The sequence below is a fragment of the Zea mays genome, chromosome 3 (assembly GCF_902167145.1).
Source record: "Zea mays cultivar B73 chromosome 3, Zm-B73-REFERENCE-NAM-5.0, whole genome shotgun sequence".
Taxonomy (NCBI): domain Eukaryota; kingdom Viridiplantae; phylum Streptophyta; class Magnoliopsida; order Poales; family Poaceae; genus Zea; species Zea mays.
Genome location: NC_050098.1, coordinates 204,447,841 through 204,467,407, shown reverse-complemented (window position 1 = coordinate 204,467,407; position 19,567 = coordinate 204,447,841). Strand labels below are relative to the sequence as shown.

At 43.9% G+C, this 19,567-nt stretch overlaps 1 protein-coding gene across 8 annotated transcripts in view; it reads right to left on the bottom strand.

The window, feature by feature from the left end:
* The window catches only part of LOC103651224 (uncharacterized), a 20,724-nt gene extending 2,237 nt beyond the window's left edge, over nt 1–18,487 (bottom strand). The window contains exons 1-6 of one of the 8 annotated variants that reach the window (XM_035966415.1): nt 18,209–18,487; nt 17,940–18,029; nt 16,850–17,330; nt 16,533–16,758; nt 15,979–16,449; nt 15,537–15,891 (exon numbers count right to left, since the gene is read on the bottom strand). In XM_035966415.1, coding sequence (XP_035822308.1) covers nt 15,537–15,890 — 354 coding nt within the window. In that variant the 5' untranslated portion in view covers nt 15,891; nt 15,979–16,449; nt 16,533–16,758; ... (1 more) ...; nt 17,940–18,029; nt 18,209–18,487. Of the gene's footprint in view, nt 1–15,536; nt 15,892–15,978; nt 16,450–16,532; nt 16,759–16,849; nt 17,331–17,939; nt 18,030–18,103 lie in introns of those variants that run through there. The other 7 variants (XM_035966416.1, XM_035966413.1, XM_035966414.1 and 4 more) reach the window with 7 other exon arrangements.
* Nucleotides 18,488–19,567: the final 1,080 nt, after the last annotated feature.

Sequence of the window (19,567 nt, the reverse complement as noted above, 5' to 3'; positions counted from 1 at the left end):
CAAAGCACCTACGCTAATCACCGAGTGATTCTATTAAGCACTTGGGTGTTTGAGCTCTTGGAAATATGCACTATGTGTCTTGGTATGTTGCTTGGGCTCCCACACTTGAGAATGGCCGGTTGGGGTAGTATTTATAGCCTCCACACCCCAAACTAGCCATTGGACAGAAAGCAGCAGCTTTCTGTCGTCGGGTAAACCGAACAGTCCGGTGCACCACCGGACATCTACTGTGCAGTGTCCGGTGCACGCCACGTCAGCCGACCGTTGGCGCCTGTAGCAGTCGACCGTTGGATCCGACCGTTGCCGTCTGCCCGTTGGTACACCGGACAGTCCGGTGCTACAGCCAGAGAGCGCCTGTCCGTGGCCTCTCTGCGCAGACTGTCCGGTGCCTCACCGGACAGTCCGGTGCACACCGGACACCAATGTCCGGTGCGCCACCAGGCGCTGGCTGACAGCCCTCATCTTGGATTTCTTCGCTGATTTCTTCGGGCTTCTTTGTTCTTGAGTATTGGACTCCTATGTATCTTTTTATGTCTTCTTTTGAGGTGTTGCATCGTCATTGCCTTGGTCCAATTCTCTTCGCATCCTGTGAACTACAAACACAAACACTAGAAAACTTATTAGTTCACGGATTGTGTTGTTCATCAAACACCAAAACTCAATTAGCCAAATGGCCCGGGGTCCATTTTCCTTACAATCTCCCCCTTTTTGGTGATTGATGACAACACAACCAAAGCAAGCAAATAATACAAGTATTTGAATGAAAATATGCATTTTACTTGCTAAGATGCATGATTGTCCCCACAATGTGATATCATGGACTTAAGCCTCCCCCTAACTCCATAATTCACTTACTTCCTATTTTTGGACCAAATAACCAAAACCACTTGAAAAATCATTTGGAGATATAAAATTTTAAATTGGTGGTGTTTGGTGTTTGGTGTTTGATATAGTTTTCATTGCTTTGGTCCCTAAACTTCTCCCCCTTTGGCATCAACCACCGAAAAGGAAGACATTAAAAGCATGTAGGAAGTAAATAACAGCTTGCCCTCAACAAGAATTTTATCAAATGATATCACTAGAAGGATATTAAAATAAACCATATGAATGATACCAGTTGAAAGGAACTCCCCCTAAATGAGTGTTCTCTTTAGAAAGAAATTTCTCCCCCTTTTTAGAGATGAAGAAATACTCCCCCTGACAGAGATCCTCTACTTAGGAAAAAGCATGTGAAAATTAGAGGTGCAAGACATGATTTGAAAAGACTAACTTCCCTTATGCATAGGTAACAGAATATGAGTTAACCACTTATGCATTTTGCAACATGGAAGCATATGATATGAAATATAGTCTAATCAAATTTTGGAGAAGACATGTAAATGATACTGAAAGTAGTCTCAAAAGATACCAATTGAAAGTCAATGGTGAGCTTGAGAGACATGAGAGTTCTTGGAGATTTTGCAGTGGAAGATTGTTGTCTTTCTCCGGGAACTTCATTTTCCTTACAATGAGACTATCACATGAAATAGACTTGAAAAGGTGTTAGTCTCAAAGTGTTAGATTATAGAGTAACCTCCCCCTAAAGATGTGCATACAAGTTTTGAATACTTGTAGGAGACATGCACTTTGATTTGATATCAAGAGGGGCAGATTATCCATAATCCAAACTTTGGCACATATAAGTTAAATGATACACTTTGTAGAAATCAAAATTTTCAATTGATGCATCATTTACTATGGAGTGATATAAAAGCTATGTGCCGTGCTTAAATAAACATTTTAAGCCATGTAGGTTTGCTTAAGTATATGAATTAAAAACAAGCAATCCTACTATATGATACCTAGTATGCATGATTTTAAACAAAAGTACATAACAAATGTAATACTAGGCAAGAAAGGTAAACTAGATAAAAGGTAAATAGATACGCATATCTAAAAACAAAAAATATAACAAAACTAGTTACCTGAGTCATGGGTGGGAAATTTGGGTCCAAAGTTTTCACTAACCCACTTGGCAATAAACTTGATCCAATATGATGTATCCCATGATATACATCCCAACTTTTCCAAGTCTCCGAATTTCCCGTAGACCTTTGGTCCACTCACTTCCCTTTCGGGATCCAAACCTTCTTGGTGCTTTTCATGGTTGAAATTATCTCCTTTGGCACCCAGATGCGTTTGGCCCCTTTTCCTTTGTTGGCTTGCTTGTTGGCCTTGATTGCCATCACCTTTCCATTCTTTTTCTTCTTGATCAAATATGGTGTAGCATCCTTTTTGTTTACCCTTTTGATGTAGGTGTTGGAGATTTTGCTTGATGGCTTTTGCTTGAGCTTTTGCCTTTGTTTATCCCCGGTCATCGCCTTGCATTGGAAAGACTTGTGACCTTCCATGTGGCATAGCCTACAAAGCACAGTTTCTCCCTCTACAGGCTTGTTCACTCCCGCAGTGGTGTTATCCTGTGGAGGTCATATTTGTTTGGCTTTGCCTTTCTTGTCATACAAAGCCTTGCCAAGGCGAGCCACTTCTTGCTTTAATTGTTCATTTTCCTTTGCAACCTCATCCGAACATGTCTCTACAACAATATTCTCAACAACGACTTGGTTGCAGGGGTTAGAATCATTAATTAAATCAAAGCAGGAAGTAGAAGCATTTTTCTTAATTATTTCAGGTATTTCAACTAAAGATGCTGCTGGGGTGCTACCAATGTTTTCTAGCTTAGTAGTTAGCTCATTATTGTGTATGCTAAGAATTTCCATTTTCTCTAGCAAATTTTCAATAGCTTCTTGGGAGCTAGCTAACTTAGCCTTAAGTTTTTCATTCTTTTTAATAAGGTTGTCATCGGTAGCAGTGGATGGAGCACTAGATTCTAATAGCTCAATTTTAGTTGATAGCTCACTATTTAAGTTTGCAAAAGTTTCAAATTTTTCTAGCAAACCTTTGTAGTCATTTTGAGAGCTAACCAACTTATTTTTCAAAGTTTTAAGTTGAGCTTTTTGCTTAGTGCAAACATCCTGGAAAAATTCTACGGCTTCCGCAAGTTCATCTAGAGAGGGCTTTCCCTCACCTTCATCACTACTACTTTCATCACTAGAGGATGGAATGCTTTTGTTACCTCTTGCCATAAGGCATTTGTGTGATGACCGTGATGATCGTGACGAGGATCGGTGGCTGCGCGTCCTTGGAGGTTCATCTTCACTTGAAGAATCATCCCAAGTTCTAACACTTGTTAGCGCCTTGCCTTTGCTCCTCTCCTTTTTGGGTTTGGCCATATTTGGACAGTTGTCCCTGAAGTGGCCCTTCTCCCCACATGCGAAGCATCCTCTCTTCCTTTGCTTTTTCCTGTCAATGTTAAAGAGAAGATCCTCGACCTGCAGGGGCACACCCATTAGATTAATCTTGCGGATCATCCTCATTACCTTTCTGACGCGTTGGATTGTTTCTTCGTCCTCGGAGGATGATGTGCATGGTTGATTATCTTCATCATCATCACTTTCTTCTTCTTCCTCTTCTTCACTTGAGAAACTTGGAGTGGGAGCCTTCTTTTTGCCCTTCCTTTCATCACATGCAAAAGCATATGGCCTTGAGAAAGTTGGCTCCTCTCCCCGACACATTTTTCGCGACATCTCGAAAGTCGCGATTTTCCCAATCACAATGGCCGGGGTCATAGTACTCAAGTCCTCCATGTTGTGAAGGATGGTGATGATGCTCCCATATCTTCGTTGCGGTAGCAGGGAGATAATCTTCCTTACAATGTCCGCATCACCTAGCTTATTTATGCCAATAGAGTTGAGCTCATTGATGATTAGATTTAAACGAGAATACATATCTCTAACAAGCTCATCATCTCTCATAGCAAAGGAATTATACTCATTTAAGACTAGGCAATGTTTTTGCTCACGGACATTTGATGTGCCGTCATGGAGCTCATGCTATTTTAGCCAAATCTCACTAGCAGTTTTCAACGTGAATACTTGATTAAAAATATCCATGCTAAGAGATTCATACAAGCAATTTTTTGCTCTAGCATTTAAATGAATTTCTTTTTCCTCACTCGTGGTGGGTTTCTCGGGATTCTTGGGGGGTTTCATCCTGTCACGAGTGACTCGCCAAACACCTAGATCAACGGCCTCTAGGTAACACGCCATTCTAGCACTATAATATGGGAAGTTAGTGCCGTCGAAGTGTGGTGGCCTATGGGTATCCATCCCTTCCTCTAAAAAGCGTCGGCTCTTTTAGCGGTGAAGCTAAAGCGTTTCAAATGAGCCAAACCAGGCTTTGATACCACTTGTAGGAAACGGGTGACGCCTAAGAGGGGGGGGGTGAATTAGGACTTCTAAAACTTTTACTAAACTAGGCCACAAATAAATCCCTAGAGCAAAACCTATGCAAATAATCAAACTAGAAAGTGCAATCTAGGTTTTGTCTAAGTGTTGCTATCTCTATCGCAATGGCTAAGTTTCAATCTACACTAAATAAGTATGCATACAAGATTGAAACTTAAATGCTTAATATAAATGCGGAAACTTAAAGAGCAAAGTAGAGAAGCAAACTCTCGTGGATGACGCCGGTATTTTTACCGAGGTATCCGGAACCACGCAAGGTCCCGACTAATCCTCGTTGGTGCCCCTACGCAAAGGGAAGCCCACGCGAGGGCCAAGCACCACGGTCGAGTAACTCCGTAGAGAGTCGCGGGCCTTCTCCACGCGCAAGTGGTGCTCCGCTTCCGGCTCCTCTAGGACGCTCCCCGCCGTCTCCACTATCGAGCTTCCGGCTGAAACGCCGCGGGCCTCGTTCACTCCGGTACACGGTGGCGGCCGTGACACAAACGCGATTGTCACGGTCTCGCAAGACTCTCGCCCCACTCGGTACAATTACAACGACTCAAGCAAGAGCCGAGGGGTTGTGTGGTTTTACAAAACTCACTCAACTAACTAGGGTTCTCCTAGAGTGATAGTCGCCTAGAGGGGGGGTGAATAGGGCGAAACTGAAATTTACAAATATAAACACAACTACAAGCCGGGTTAGCGTTAGAAATATAAACGAGTCCGCGAGAGAGGGCGCAAAACAAATCCCAAGCGAATAAGCAAGTGAGACACGGAGATTTGTTTTACCGAGGTTCGGTTCTTGCAAACCTACTCCCCGTTGAGGAGGCCACAAAGGCCGGGTCTCTTTCAACCCTTCCCTCTCTCAAACGGTCCCTCGGACCGAGTGAGCCTCTCTTCTCAAATCAAAGCCGGGAACAAAACTTCCCCGCAAGGGCCACCACACAATTGGTGCCTCTTGCCTTGATTACAATGGAGTTATGATCTCAAGAACAAGTGAGAAAGAAAAGAAGCAATCCAAGCGCAAGAGCTCAAATGAACACGGCAAATCACTCTCACTAGTCACTAGGGCTTTGTGTGGAATTGGAGAGGATTTGATCTCTTTAGTGTGTCTAGAATTGAATACTAGAGCTCTTGTAGTAGTTGAGAAGTGGAAAACTTGGATGCAATGAATGGTGGGGTGGTTGGGGTATTTATAGCCCCAACCACCAAACTTGACCGTTGGCGGAGGCTTCTGCTCGATGGCGCACCGGACAGTCCGGTGCACACCGGACAGTCCGGTGCCCCTGCCACGTCATCACTGCCGTTGGATTCTGACCGTTGGAGCTTCTGACTTGTGGGCCCCCCTGGATGTCCGGTGCACACCGGACATGTACTGTTTGATGTCCGGTGCACCGGCATGGGCAAGTCTGACGTCTGCGCGTGCTGCGCGCGCATTAAATGCACCGCAGGGAGCCGTTGGCGCCGCAGGGAGCCGTTGCTCCGCTGGTACACCGGACAGTCCGGTGTACACCGGACAGTCCGGTGAATTTTAGCGGAGCGGCTGCCGCGCGAACCCGAGGCTGGCGAGTTCTGGAGACCGTGCTTCCTTGGAGCACCGGACATGTCCGGTGCACACCGGACAGTCCGGTGAATTATAGCGCGCCGGCTTCCGAGAATTCCCGAGGGTGAAGAGTTTGAGTCTGAGTCCCCTGGTGCACCGGACAGGTACTGTTCACTGTCCGGTGGCACACCGGACAGTCCGGTGCGCCAGACCAGGGGTGCCCTCGGTTGCCCCTTTGCTCCTTTATTGAATCCAAAACTTGATCTTTTTATTGGCTGAGTGTGAACCTTGTACACCTGTATAATCTATACACTTGGGCAAACTAGTTAGTCCAAAGATTTGTGTTGGGCAATTCAACCACCAAAATTATATAGTAACTAGGTGTAAGCCTAATTCCCTTTCAATCTCCCCCTTTTTGGTGATTGATGCCAACACAAACCAAAGCAAGTATAGAAGTGCATAATTGAACTAGTTTGCATAATGTAAGTGTAAAGGTTGCTTGGAATTAAGCCAATATAACTACTTACAAGATATGCATGGAATGTTTCTTTCTTATTTAGCATTTTGGACCACGTTTGCACCACATGTTTTGTTTTTGCAAATCCTTTTGTAAATCCATTTCAAAGATCTTTTGCAAATAGTCAAAGGTAAATGAATAAGAGTTTGCAAAGCATTTTCAAGATTTGAAATTTTCTCCCCCTGAATCAAATGCTTTTCTTTTGACTTAACAAAACTTCCCCTAAAAGAGATCCACCTCTTAGTGTTCAAGAGGGTTTTGATATACCAATTTTTGAAAAACTACTTTCTCCCCTTTTGAACACAATAGGATACCAAATGATAAATACTTTTGGAAAACACTAAGTTTTTGAATTTGGTGGTGGTGCGGTCCTTTTGCTTTGGGCTCATTTCTCCCCCTTTTTGGCATGAATCGCCAAAAACGGAATCATTAGAGCCCTCGAAGTAATTTCTTCCCCTTTGGTCATAAGTAAATGAGTTAAGATTATACCAAAGACAAAATTCGGTCCTTTTGCTTTTGAGCTTTTGCTCTCTCTCCCCCAAGGATGAAGTCCTTTTCTTTGATGCTCATTTCTCCCCAAGGAATAGAGAGTTGCTCGGAGTGATGGCGAAGCATGAGTTACGGAGTGGAAGCCTTTGTCTTCGCCGAAGACTCCAATTCCCTTTCAATATACCTATGACTTGGTTTGAAATAGACTTGAAAACACATTAGTCATAGCATATAAAAGAGATGTGATCAAAGGTATTCAAATGAACTATGTGTGCAAGCTAGCAAGAGAAATTTCTAGAATCAAGAATATTGAGCTCATGCCTAAGTCTGGTAAAAGATTGTTCATCAAGTGGCTTGGTAAAGATATCGGCTAATTGATCTTTAGTGTTAATGTAAGAAATCTCGATATCTCCCTTTTGTTGGTGATCCCTAAGAAAATGATACCGAATGGCTATGTGCTTAGTGCGGCTATGCTCGACGGGATTGTCGGCCATTTTGATTGCACTCTCATTATCACATAGCAAAGGGACTTTGGTTAATTTGTAACCGTAGTCCCGCAGGGTTTGCCTCATCCAAAGCAATTGCGCGCAACAATGACCTGCGGCAATGTACTCGGCTTCGGCGGTGGAAAGAGCGACCGAATTTTGCTTCTTTGAAGCCCAAGACACCAAGGATCTTCCCAAGAACTGACAAGTCCCCGATGTGCTCTTCCTATTAATTTTGCACCCCGCCCAATCGGCATCCGAATAACCAATCAAATCAAACGTGGATCCCCGAGGGTACCAAAGCCCAAACTTAGGTGTATAAGCCAAATATCTCAAGATTCGTTTTACGGCCGTAAGGTGTGATTCCTTAGGGTCGGATTGGAATCTTGCACACATGCAAACGGAAAGCATAATGTCCGGTCGAGATGCACATAAATAAAGCAATGAACCAATCATCGATCGGTATACCTTTTGATCCACGGACTTACCTCCCGTGTCGAGGTCGAGATGCCCATTAGTTCCCATGGGTGTCTTGATGGGTTTGGCATCCTTCATCCCAAACTTAGCAAGAATGTCTTGAGTGTACTTGGTTTGGCTAATGAAGGTGCCCTCTTGGAGTTGCTTGACTTGGAATCCTAGAAAATACTTCAACTCCCCCATCATTGACATCTCGAATTTCTGTGTCATGATCCTACTAAACTCTTCACATGTAGACTCGTTAGTAGACCCAAATATAATATCATCAACATAAATTTGGCATACAAACAAGTCATTTTCAAGAGTTTTAGTAAAGAGTGTAGGATCGGCCTTGCCGACTTTGAAGCAATTAGCAATAAGGAAATCTCTTAGGCATTCATACCATGCTCTTGGGGCTTGCTTGAGCCCATAAAGCGCCTTAGAGAGCCTATAAACATGGTTAGGATACTCACTGTCTTCAAAGCCGGGAGGTTGCTCAACATAGACCTCTTCCTTGATCGGTCCGTTGAGGAAGGCACTTTTCACGTCCATTTGATAAAGCTTAAAGCCATGGTAAGTAGCATAGGCTAATAATATGCGAATTGACTCAAGCCTAGCTACGGGTGCATAGGTTTCACCAAAATCCAAACCTTCGACTTGTGAATACCCCTTGGCCACGAGTCGAGCTTTGTTCCTTGTCACCACACCATGCTCATCTTGCTTGTTGCGGAAGACCCATTTGGTTCCTACAACATTTTGGTTAGGACGTGGAACTAAATGCCATACCTCGTTCCTCGTGAAATTGTTGAGCTCCTCTTGCATCGCCACCACCCAATCCGAATCTTGAAGTGCTTCCTCTACCCTGTGTGGCTCAATAGAGGAAACAAACGAGTAATGTTCACAAAAATGAGCAACACGAGATCTAGTGGTTACCCCCTTATGAATATCGCCGAGGATGGTGTCGACGGGGTGATCTCGTTGTATTGCTTGGTGGACTCTTGGGTGTGGCGGTCTTGGTTCTTCCTCATCCTCCTTTTCTTGATCAATTGCATCTCCCCCTTGATCATTGCCATCATCTTGAGGTGGCTCATCTTCTTGATTTTGCCCTTCATCAACTTGAGCTTCATCCTCATTTTGAGTTGGTGGGGATGCTTGCATGGAGGAGGACGGTTGATCTTGTGCATTTGGAGGCTCTTCGGATTCCTTAGGACACACATCCCCAATGGACATGTTCTTTAGCGCGATGCATGGAGCCTCTTCTTCACCTATTTCATCAAGATCAACTTGCTCTACTTGAGAGCCGTTAGTTTCATCAAACACAACGTCACATGAGACTTCAACTAGTCCAGTGGACTTGTTAAAGACCCTATATGCCCTTGTGTTTGAGTCATAACCAAGTAAAAAGCCTTCTACAGTCTTAGGAGCAAATTTAGATTTTCTACCTCTTTTAACAAGAATAAAGCATTTGCTACCAAAAACTCTAAAATATGAAATGTTGGGCTTTTTACCGGTTAGGAGTTCATATGATGTCTTCTTGAGGATTCGGTGAAGATATAACCGATTGATGGCGTAGCAAGCGGTGTTGACCGCTTCGGCCCAAAACCGATCCGAAGTCTTGTACTCATCAAGCATGGTTCTTGCCATGTCCAATAGAGTTCGATTCTTCCTCTCCACTACACCATTTTGTTGTGGAGTGTAGGGAGAAGAGAACTCATGCTTGATGCCCTCCTCCTCAAGGAAGCCTTCAATTTGTGAGTTCTTGAACTCCGTTCCGTTGTCGCTTCTTATTTTCTTGATCCTTAAGCTGAACTCATTTTGAGCCCGTCTCAAGAATCCCTTTAAGGTCTCTTGGGTTTGAGATTTTTCCTGTAAAAAGAATACCCAAGTGAAGCGAGAATAATCATCCACAATTACAAGACAATACTTACTCCCGCCGATGCTTATGTAAGCAATCGGGCCGAATAAATCCATGTGGAGTAGCTCAAGCGGCCTGTCGGTCGTCATGATGTTCTTGTGTGGATGATGGACTCCAACTTGCTTCCCCGCCTGGCATGCGCTACAAATCCTGTCTTTCTCAAAATGAACATTTGTTAATCCTAAAATGTGCTCTCCCTTTAGAAGCTTATGAAGATTCTTCATTCCAACATGGGCTAGTCGGCGGTGCCAGAGCCAACCCATGTTAGTCTTAGCAATTAAGCATGTGTCGAGCTCAGCTCTATCAAAATCTACTAAGTATAGCTGACCCTCTAACACACCCTTAAATGCTATTGAATCATCACTTCTTCTAAAGACAGTGACACCTATATCAGTAAAAAGACAGTTGTAGCCCATTTGACATAATTGTGAAACGGAAAGCAAATTGTAATCTAAAGAATCTACAAGAAAAACATTGGAAATAGAATGGTCAGGAGATATAGCAATTTTACCCAATCCTTTGACCAAACCTTGATTTCCATCCCCGAATGTGATAGCTCGTTGGGGATCTTGGTTTTTCTCATATGAGGAGAACATCCTTTTCTCCCCGGTCATGTGGTTTGTGCACCCGCTGTCGAGTATCCAACTTGAGCCCCCGGATGCATAAACCTACAAAACAATTTTAGTTCTTGACTTTAGGTACCCAAATGGTTTTGGGTCCTTTGGCATTAGACACAAGAACTTTGGGTACCCAAACACAAGTCTTGGAGCCCTTGTGCTTGCCCCCAACATATTTGGCAACTACTTTGCCGGATTTGTTAGTCAACACATAAGATGCATCAAAAGTTTTAAATGAAATGTTATGATCATTTGATGCACTAGGAGTTTTCTTCTTAGGCAACTTAGCATGGGTTGGTTGCCTAGAACTAGATGTCTCACCCTTATACATATAAGCATGATTAGGGCCAGAGTGAGACTTCCTAGAGTGAATCTTTTTAATTTTGCTCTCAGGATAGCCGGCAGGGTACAAAATGTAACCCTCGTTATCCTGAGGCATGGGAGCCTTGCCCTTAACAAAGTTAGATAAGTTCTTTGGAGGGGCATTAAGTTTGACATTGTCTCCCCTTTGGAAGCCAATGCCATCCTTGATGCCAGGGCGTCTCCCATTATAGAGCATACTTCTAGCAAATTTAAATTTTTCATTTTCTAAGTTATGCTCGGCAATTTTAGCATCTAATTTTGCTATATGATCATTTTGTTGTTTAATTAAAGCCATATGATCATGAATAGCATCAATATCAACATTTCTACATCTAGTACAAATAGTGACATGCTCAATGGTAGATGTAGATGGTTTGCAAGAATTAAGTTCAACAATCTTAGCACGAAGTATATCATTCTTATCTCTAAGATCGGCAATTGTAATTTTGCAAACATCAGAATCTTTAGCCTTAGCAATCAAATTTTCATTCTCTAATCTAAGGCTAGCAAGAGAAATGTTTAATTCTTCAATCCTAGCAAGCAAATCATCATTATTATCTCTAGAATTGGGAATTGAAACATTACAAACATGTGAATCAACCTTAGCATTTAAACTAGCATTTTCATTTCTAAGGTTGTCAATCATCTCACGGCATGTGCTTAGCTCACTAGACAATTTTTCATATTTTTCTACTTCTAGAGCATAAGCCTTTTTAACCTTAACATGTTTCTTGTTTTCTTTAATTAGACAATCCTCTTGGGAGTCCAAAAGGTCATCCTTTTCATGAATAGCACTAACTAATTCATTCAATTTTTCTTTTTGCTCCATGTTAAGATTGGCAAAGAGAATACGCAAATTATCCTCCTCATCACTAGCATTATCATCACTAGACGATTCATATTTAGTGGAGGAGTTGGATTTAACCTTCTTCTTTTTGCCGTCCTTTGCCATGAGGCACTTGTGGCCGACGTTGGGGAAGAGAAGTCCCTTGGTGACGGCGATGTTGGCGGCGTCCTCGTCGTCGGAGGAGTCGCTTGAGCTCTCGTCGGAGTCCCACTCGCGACAAACATGGGCATCGCCGCCCTTCTTCCTGTAGTACCTCTTCTTCTCCTTTCTTCTCCCCTTCTTGTCGTCGCCTCGGTCACTGTCACTAGACATAGGACATTTAGCAATAAAATGACCGGGCTTACCACATTTGTAGCAAACCTTCTTGGAGCGGGACTTGTAGTCTTTCCCCCTCCTTTGTTTGAGGATTTGGCGGAAGCTCTTGATGACGAGCGCCATCTCCTCATTGTCAAGCTTGGAGGCGTCTATTGGTTGTCGACTTGGTGTAGACTCCTCCTTCTTTTCTTCCGTCGCCTTGAATGCAACGGGTTGAGCTTCGGATGGGTCGCCAAGCTCGTTGATTTTCCTCGAGCCTTCTATCATGCACTCAAAACTTACAAAATGCCCGATAACTTCCTCGGGGGTCATTTTAGTATATCTAGGATTACCACGAATCAATTGAACTTGAGTGGGATTTAGAAAAATGAGAGATCTTAAAATAACATTTACCACTTCGTGGTCGTCCCACTTCTTGCTCCCGAGGTTGCGCACTTGGTTCACCAAAGTCTTGAGCCGGTTGTACATGTGTTGTGGCTCCTCCCCTTTGTGAAGCCGGAACCGACCGAGCTCCCCTTCGATCGTTTCCCGCTTGGTGATCTTGGTGAGCTCATCTCCTTCGTGCGCAGTTTTGAGCACATCCCAAATCTCCTTGGCGCTCTTCAACCCTTGCACTTTGTTATACTCTTCTCTACTTAAAGAGGCGAGGAGTATCGTTGTCGCTTGAGAGTTGAAGTGCTCGATTTGGGCTACCTCATCCTCATCATAGTTCTCATCCCCTACGGATGGTACCTGCGCACCAAACTCAACAACATCCCATATGCTTTTGTGGAGCGAGGTTAGATGAAATCGCATTAAATCGCTCCACCTAGCGTAATCTTCACCATCAAAAGTTGGTGGTTTGCCTAATGGGACGGAAAGTAAAGGTGTATGTTTGGAAATGCGAGGGTAGCGTAGGGGGATCTTACTATACTTCTTGCGCTCTTGGCGCTTAGAAGTGACGGAGGGCGCATCGGAGTCGGAGGTCGATGTTGATGAAGTGTCGGTCTCGTAGTAGACCACCTTCCTCATCCTTTTGTGCTTGTCGCCTTTCCGATGCGGCTTGTGGGAAGAAGATTTTTCCTTCTTCTCTTTGTGGTGAGAAGAAGATTTCTTCTCCTTCCCTTTGTTGGAGGAGCTCTTCTTCTTCTCCCTCCTTTTGGTGCGGGACTCTTCCGATGAAGTGCTCCCGTGGCTTGTAGTGGGCTTTTCGCCGGTCTCCATCTCCTTCTTGGCGTGATCTCCCGACATCACTTCGAGCGGTTAGGCTCTAATGAAGCACCGGGCTCTGATACCAATTGATAGTCGCCTAGAGGGGGGGTGAATAGGGCGAAACTGAAATTTACAAATATAAACACAACTACAAGCCGGGTTAGCGTTAGAAATATAAACGAGTCCGCGAGAGAGGGCGCAAAACAAATCCCAAGCGAATAAGCAAGTGAGACACGGAGATTTGTTTTACCGAGGTTCGGTTCTTGCAAACCTACTCCCCGTTGAGGAGGCCACAAAGGCCGGGTCTCTTTCAACCCTTCCCTCTCTCAAACGGTCCCTCGGACCGAGTGAGCCTCTCTTCTCAAATCAAAGCCGGGAACAAAACTTCCCCGCAAGGGCCACCACACAATTGGTGCCTCTTGCCTTGATTACAATGGAGTTATGATCTCAAGAACAAGTGAGAAAGAAAAGAAGCAATCCAAGCGCAAGAGCTCAAATGAACACGGCAAATCACTCTCACTAGTCACTAGGGCTTTGTGTGGAATTGGAGAGGATTTGATCTCTTTAGTGTGTCTAGAATTGAATACTAGAGCTCTTGTAGTAGTTGAGAAGTGGAAAACTTGGATGCAATGAATGGTGGGGTGGTTGGGGTATTTATAGCCCCAACCACCAAACTTGACCGTTGGCGGAGGCTTCTGCTCGATGGCGCACCGGACAGTCCGGTGCACACCGGACAGTCCGGTGCCCCTGCCACGTCATCACTGCCGTTGGATTCTGACCGTTGGAGCTTCTGACTTGTGGGCCCCCCTGGATGTCCGGTGCACACCGGACATGTACTGTTTGATGTCCGGTGCACCGGCATGGGCAAGTCTGACGTCTGCGCGTGCTGCGCGCGCATTAAATGCACCGCAGGGAGCCGTTGGCGCCGCAGGGAGCCGTTGCTCCGCTGGTACACCGGACAGTCCGGTGTACACCGGACAGTCCGGTGTACACCGGACAGTCCGGTGAATTTTAGCGGAGCGGCTGCCGCGCGAACCCGAGGCTGGCGAGTTCTGGAGACCGTGCTTCCTTGGAGCACCGGACATGTCCGGTGCACACCGGACAGTCCGGTGAATTATAGCGCGCCGGCTTCCGAGAATTCCCGAGGGTGAAGAGTTTGAGTCTGAGTCCCCTGGTGCACCGGACAGGTACTGTTCACTGTCCGGTGGCACACCGGACAGTCCGGTGCGCCAGACCAGGGGTGCCCTCGGTTGCCCCTTTGCTCCTTTATTGAATCCAAAACTTGATCTTTCTATTGGCTGAGTGTGAACCTTGTACACCTGTATAATCTATACACTTGGGCAAACTAGTTAGTCCAAAGATTTGTGTTGGGCAATTCAACCACCAAAATTATATAGTAACTAGGTGTAAGCCTAATTCCCTTTCATAGAGCAAGCGCTAAAGCGGTCTAACTAACCTAAGCACTTCGCAAAGCACCTACGCTAATCACCGAGTGATTCTATTAAGCACTTGGGTGTTTGAGCTCTTGGAAATATGCACTATGTGTCTTGGTATGTTGCTTGGGCTCCCACACTTGAGAATGGCCGGTTGGGGTGGTATTTATAGCCTCCACACCCCAAACTAGCCGTTGGACAGAAAGCAGCAGCTTTCTGTCGTCGGGTGCACCGGACAGTCCGGTGCACCACCGGACATCTACTGTGCAGTGTCCGGTGCACGCCACGTCAGCCGACCGTTGGCGCCTGTAGCAGTCGACCGTTGGATCCGACCGTTGCCGTCTGCCCGTTGGTACACCGGACAGTCCGGTGCTACAGCCAGAGAGCGCCTGTCCGTGGCCTCTTTGCGCAGACTGTCCGGTGCCTCACCGGACAGTCCGGTGCACACCGGACACCAATGTCCGGTGCGCCACCAGGCGCTGGCTGACAGCCCTCATCTTGGATTTCTTCGCTGATTTCTTCGGGCTTCTTTGTTCTTGAGTATTGGACTCCTATGTATCTTTTTATGTCTTCTTTTGAGGTGTTGCATCGTCATTGCCTTGGTCCAATTCTCTTCGCATCCTGTGAACTACAAACACAAACACTAGAAAACTTATTAGTTCACGGATTGTGTTGTTCATCAAACACCAAAACTCAATTAGCCAAATGGCCCGGGGTCCATTTTCCTTACAGAAACAAAATGAACTTTTCTTAAAAACAAAACAAAACAAATAACCTATCAAGTGATTGCTAATGGTTAAGGCTTCCTGAGTGTATCCTAACAAATAACCTATCAAGTAACTGCCAAATAAAACTAAAGGATTTCAATTTATCGTATAACTGTCAAGTGTCAAACATTAAAAAATATCTTGTGGTTTATAGGTTTATGGCCCAGAGGGTATCCTAGAAGTGATTGCTTTACTGGGAAAAGAAAAACTAGAATGCAGAGTATCAAGACCGGGGACAGATGAGTATGTATTTTTTTAAGCTATTCATGAAAGTACCTTGCAATGTGTCTCATATTGTTGTTTCTCGCACTGAATCATCTTCTTGGTCGGATCCCATGTGAACCCACTCTTGTTCAACATCTGCTCCAAAGCAGAATACTTTGTCTTGAAGTATCTTAACCTTGACTCGATATGAGGAGTTGCAGAAATTTTTGAATCAGGTAGCTTTTCAGCGAGGTGAGCTTCAAGTACTGAAGTGTAACCATTCTTGAAACTCCCATCACTCCTCCACCTCGGATCCAAAGAAACATCAACCAATGCTTTGATCAGTTCATCATCTTCAACAGGAATCCACTTCCTTTTGTTTTTCCCCCTACCACGAACAGCAATAGAGCCCTCCAAAATGTCCATTCTGCATACAAATGATGACAAGTCATAAACACATATATAGTAAAAAATAGTAATAGAGCCATGAAAAGTACTTAAGCATCAAAAGTACCATGAAATAATCAATGAGAAGCCCTATAAGCATTATACATCCCCTGCGCAAGAGTGTCACGAAAAGTACTCCACGGATTTGTTGTGGAGATACCCATAATAAATTCTGGTTCACCAACTTCTCCCTCAGGCATTTCAGAATCTACCACCGATTGTTCCTCACTTTCCATAGGGTCTCTAGACATTTTTTGCAAAATTAGATTGTGCAAAAGGGCACATGCCATTATTATACGACATTGCGTCTTTATAGGAAAATATGAAGGGGATCTAAGAATCGCCCATCGCCCTTTAAGCCTTCCAAAAGCCCTCTCTATAATATTTCTTGCTCGAGCATGACACATATTGAAATACTCCTCAGCACTATGTGGTGGATTCTGCGCTGTCCAACCACCCAAATGGTATCGTTGACCTCGATAAGGTGCTAGAAATCCATTGGCGTTTGTATAACCCGCATCAACAAGATAATAACAACCTAAAAGGATATTTTCAAGTTAATATACACACTTAAAACACTATACCACCAAACCAAATGGAAGTTATTGAAATAAAACTCGCCTTGAGGGACACGCAATCCATTTGGCCTCGAGATAGCATCACGCAGCACACGACCATCATGCGCTGAACCCTCCCAACCAGGTAGCATATAGATGAATTGCATATCGGGTGCACAAACACCCAATACATTTGTCACAATGTCCGCTTTCCTTGACCTATATCTTCCTTTTAGATGTGTTGGCACAATTACCTTGATAGCGGTTCCGTCTAATGCACCCAAACAATTCTACAGACATTTCATAAAAGAAATATCACTTCAATGTGTCTATTTAAAGTTGAAGAAAAACTAAAGAACCTTATAGGTCTTATGTATTTACCTTAAAGTTTTTCCAAGTATTATCAGTGCTATTCTCTGGAATTGGCTCAGGGGTCTTAAGAAGCAAATGTTGCAACTTTAGAACAGCTAGAAGGCATAAGTTGAACTGTCTACTAACTGTCTCGCCGCTTCGAAATAAAAACCTTCCAATTGTTCGGTTCTTCAAATGATGAGCCAATGTATAGAAAAAATGAGCCACTATCTCCTCTATGGTCATATTGCGTGTGGCCTTTAGCCCACCAACATCTCTAAGCATCTCACACAAAATAAAGAAAGTTCTTCTATCCATACGAAGCTCACTAATACATTTTCTATCAGTCTCACGAATGAGTTCATTTAAATTCTCCATCCTACGCTCCCTATTTCTTAACCTTCTTTCTATTCTCAAACATTTTCTTCTATATGCTAATCCCATGAGCAGCCAGACATAATAGTACGTGACAACGAGAGAACTCAAGATACCCCTAAATGCCATTTTTCAACTGTCGATTAAAAAAGAGAAAATAATAAGGCAGGTGATATAGAAGAAAGATAAATAAAAAGAGAAAATAAACGAAGTGTCCACTAGTAATCTGTCATGAAGCCCTGGTATATACAAATTATTCTACGAAAAGCTGCTATTGTGATGTGTAATTATTTGATCAAAGCACCTTCTGTAAATTGCCCCTACATCCCAAATTGAACATCGATGGATGTCTAGAATCAACCACATAAAGAAGGATATAGATGTAATCATTTTTTCTTGATTCCAGTTCTAAAAAAATAAATATGTAATGTAACCCTGCTTTAGTCTAGCAAGTTGCTAATTTATTGTATACATATACTCCCTCAGTCCTAATGCATTTTTTAGTTGTCCTGAGTCAAAAACCATTGTAAAAATAGTACCAACACACCTGCCACATCAAGAGGTAAACTATACAAAAAATTACATTTCATAATCTCTTGTTGACCTGCTATTTTCATCCACACTTGTTAGTGTGTGGGGGCTAACATGGACCATAAGAATACAGTTGGTTTACTATTCAACGTGTGAACTGACCGCACCCTCGCACAAGCATCATCTACGGTAGACAGGGAGGACCGGCGATTACCTTGACAGGGAGGGAAACGTTGACGGCGATTACCTTGACGGCGAGATACTCGAGAACGGCGGATCTGAAGGTCACATCGGCGTAGCAGATCTGGAGGCAAAGATATTCAAGAACGGCGGTGAGCTTACTAGCAGATCTGGAGGTAGTGGTGGAGGGAGACTTACCAGCAGTCGCCCTTGTTGTCGAGGCACTCGTCGGTTTCCATATTGGGGAGGAGGGAGTGGAGGAGGGAGGTGTTGGGGAGGAGGTAGTGGTGGAGGGAGACTTACCAGCAACCGCCCTTGTTGTTGAGGCACTCGTCGGTTTCCATGTTGGGGAGGAGGGAGTGGATGAGGGAGGTGTTGGGGAGGAGGTAGTGGTGGAGGGAGACGTTGGGGAGGAGGGAGATGTTGGGGAGCACGGAGGTTGCCGTCAGGTGGAGAGAGAGAGAGGGAGCATGAAGGTTGCCGTCAGGTGGAGAGAGAGGTGGAGACGTTGGGAGGAGGGAGGACCGTATGGGCGTATGGCGGCGCTAGCACAGCTGCACAGCGGACCCTGCGTTTGATTCCAGTTAGGGTTGGAGGGATTGAGGTTTCTATACAGGGGTATTTGATTACAGTGTATTTGATTCCAATAAAACACATAACAAACACCTGTAATAGTATCGGATACCCGAAGAAATCGGATACCGTTACATGCAGCCGAACTAAACACGTCGTAGGTTTTTTTATTACTGGGCGGTGTTTCTAGGCCTCCCAATTTGGTAGGTCTCACTCCCGGTCTTTTCTATATAGGTACCTTAGTTTTAGAAAAGTAAAAATTCAAATAAAAAAACTAAAGCAGACCGCCATCCAGTCCTTCAGTGCAAAGGAGAGCAAAAGTTAAATAACCCATGCACGGTAATACGAAGAAATCGTGGGTGCTCTCGATGGTTTCGCCGACATGTTTGTGTATTGCGTCGCTTGTTCTGTGTCGTCGTCGCCGTCGTCTACTGAGTTCAACGCAATTTACAACTGCAGCGCGGGGACACGAGTACGCATCGCTGCCTAAATCAGGTCCTGGTGAGCACGTCATTCGTTCAATTTAATTGCTATATCAGCAGCGATCTCATATTCTCGTTGTCATGTGCGTCACTTCATGCTTGACATTCCATTAAGTATATTTCTTTTTTTTTCTAAATTTTTATCGAGATCGTGTCAACAAGAAAGTATGCATTAGGCAATAAAAAAGAAAGAAAAAAGAGAAAGAGACATGATGAGTTTGCAGAAAGAGACACAATTAAGTTTGCGGAAACATTATGGTTTGTCTTATGTTAAGGTAAATGATATAATTTTTGAGTGGAGAGTTCTGTAGTTTAGTTTGTTGATGACATTGTTATCAAGAAATGTTACAGGAAACTTTTAAGACATTGTACAAATAATTTAATACGCTTTTTAATATTGTGTTAGTTTATCTGATAAATGTGTATATTAAATAAGTAAAGTTATATTTATGCAGCAGAGGTCATGATCTTTGAGTTCACTCCATGTCTCTAAAATGTCACCTTCGGCGCGCCCTATAATAGACATATTTTTCTATCTTAAATATAAGGAAGAGCAAGTCTTTTGTATATTAGTGTGCAAAAAGGAAATAGGGTCAATTTTGTTTTG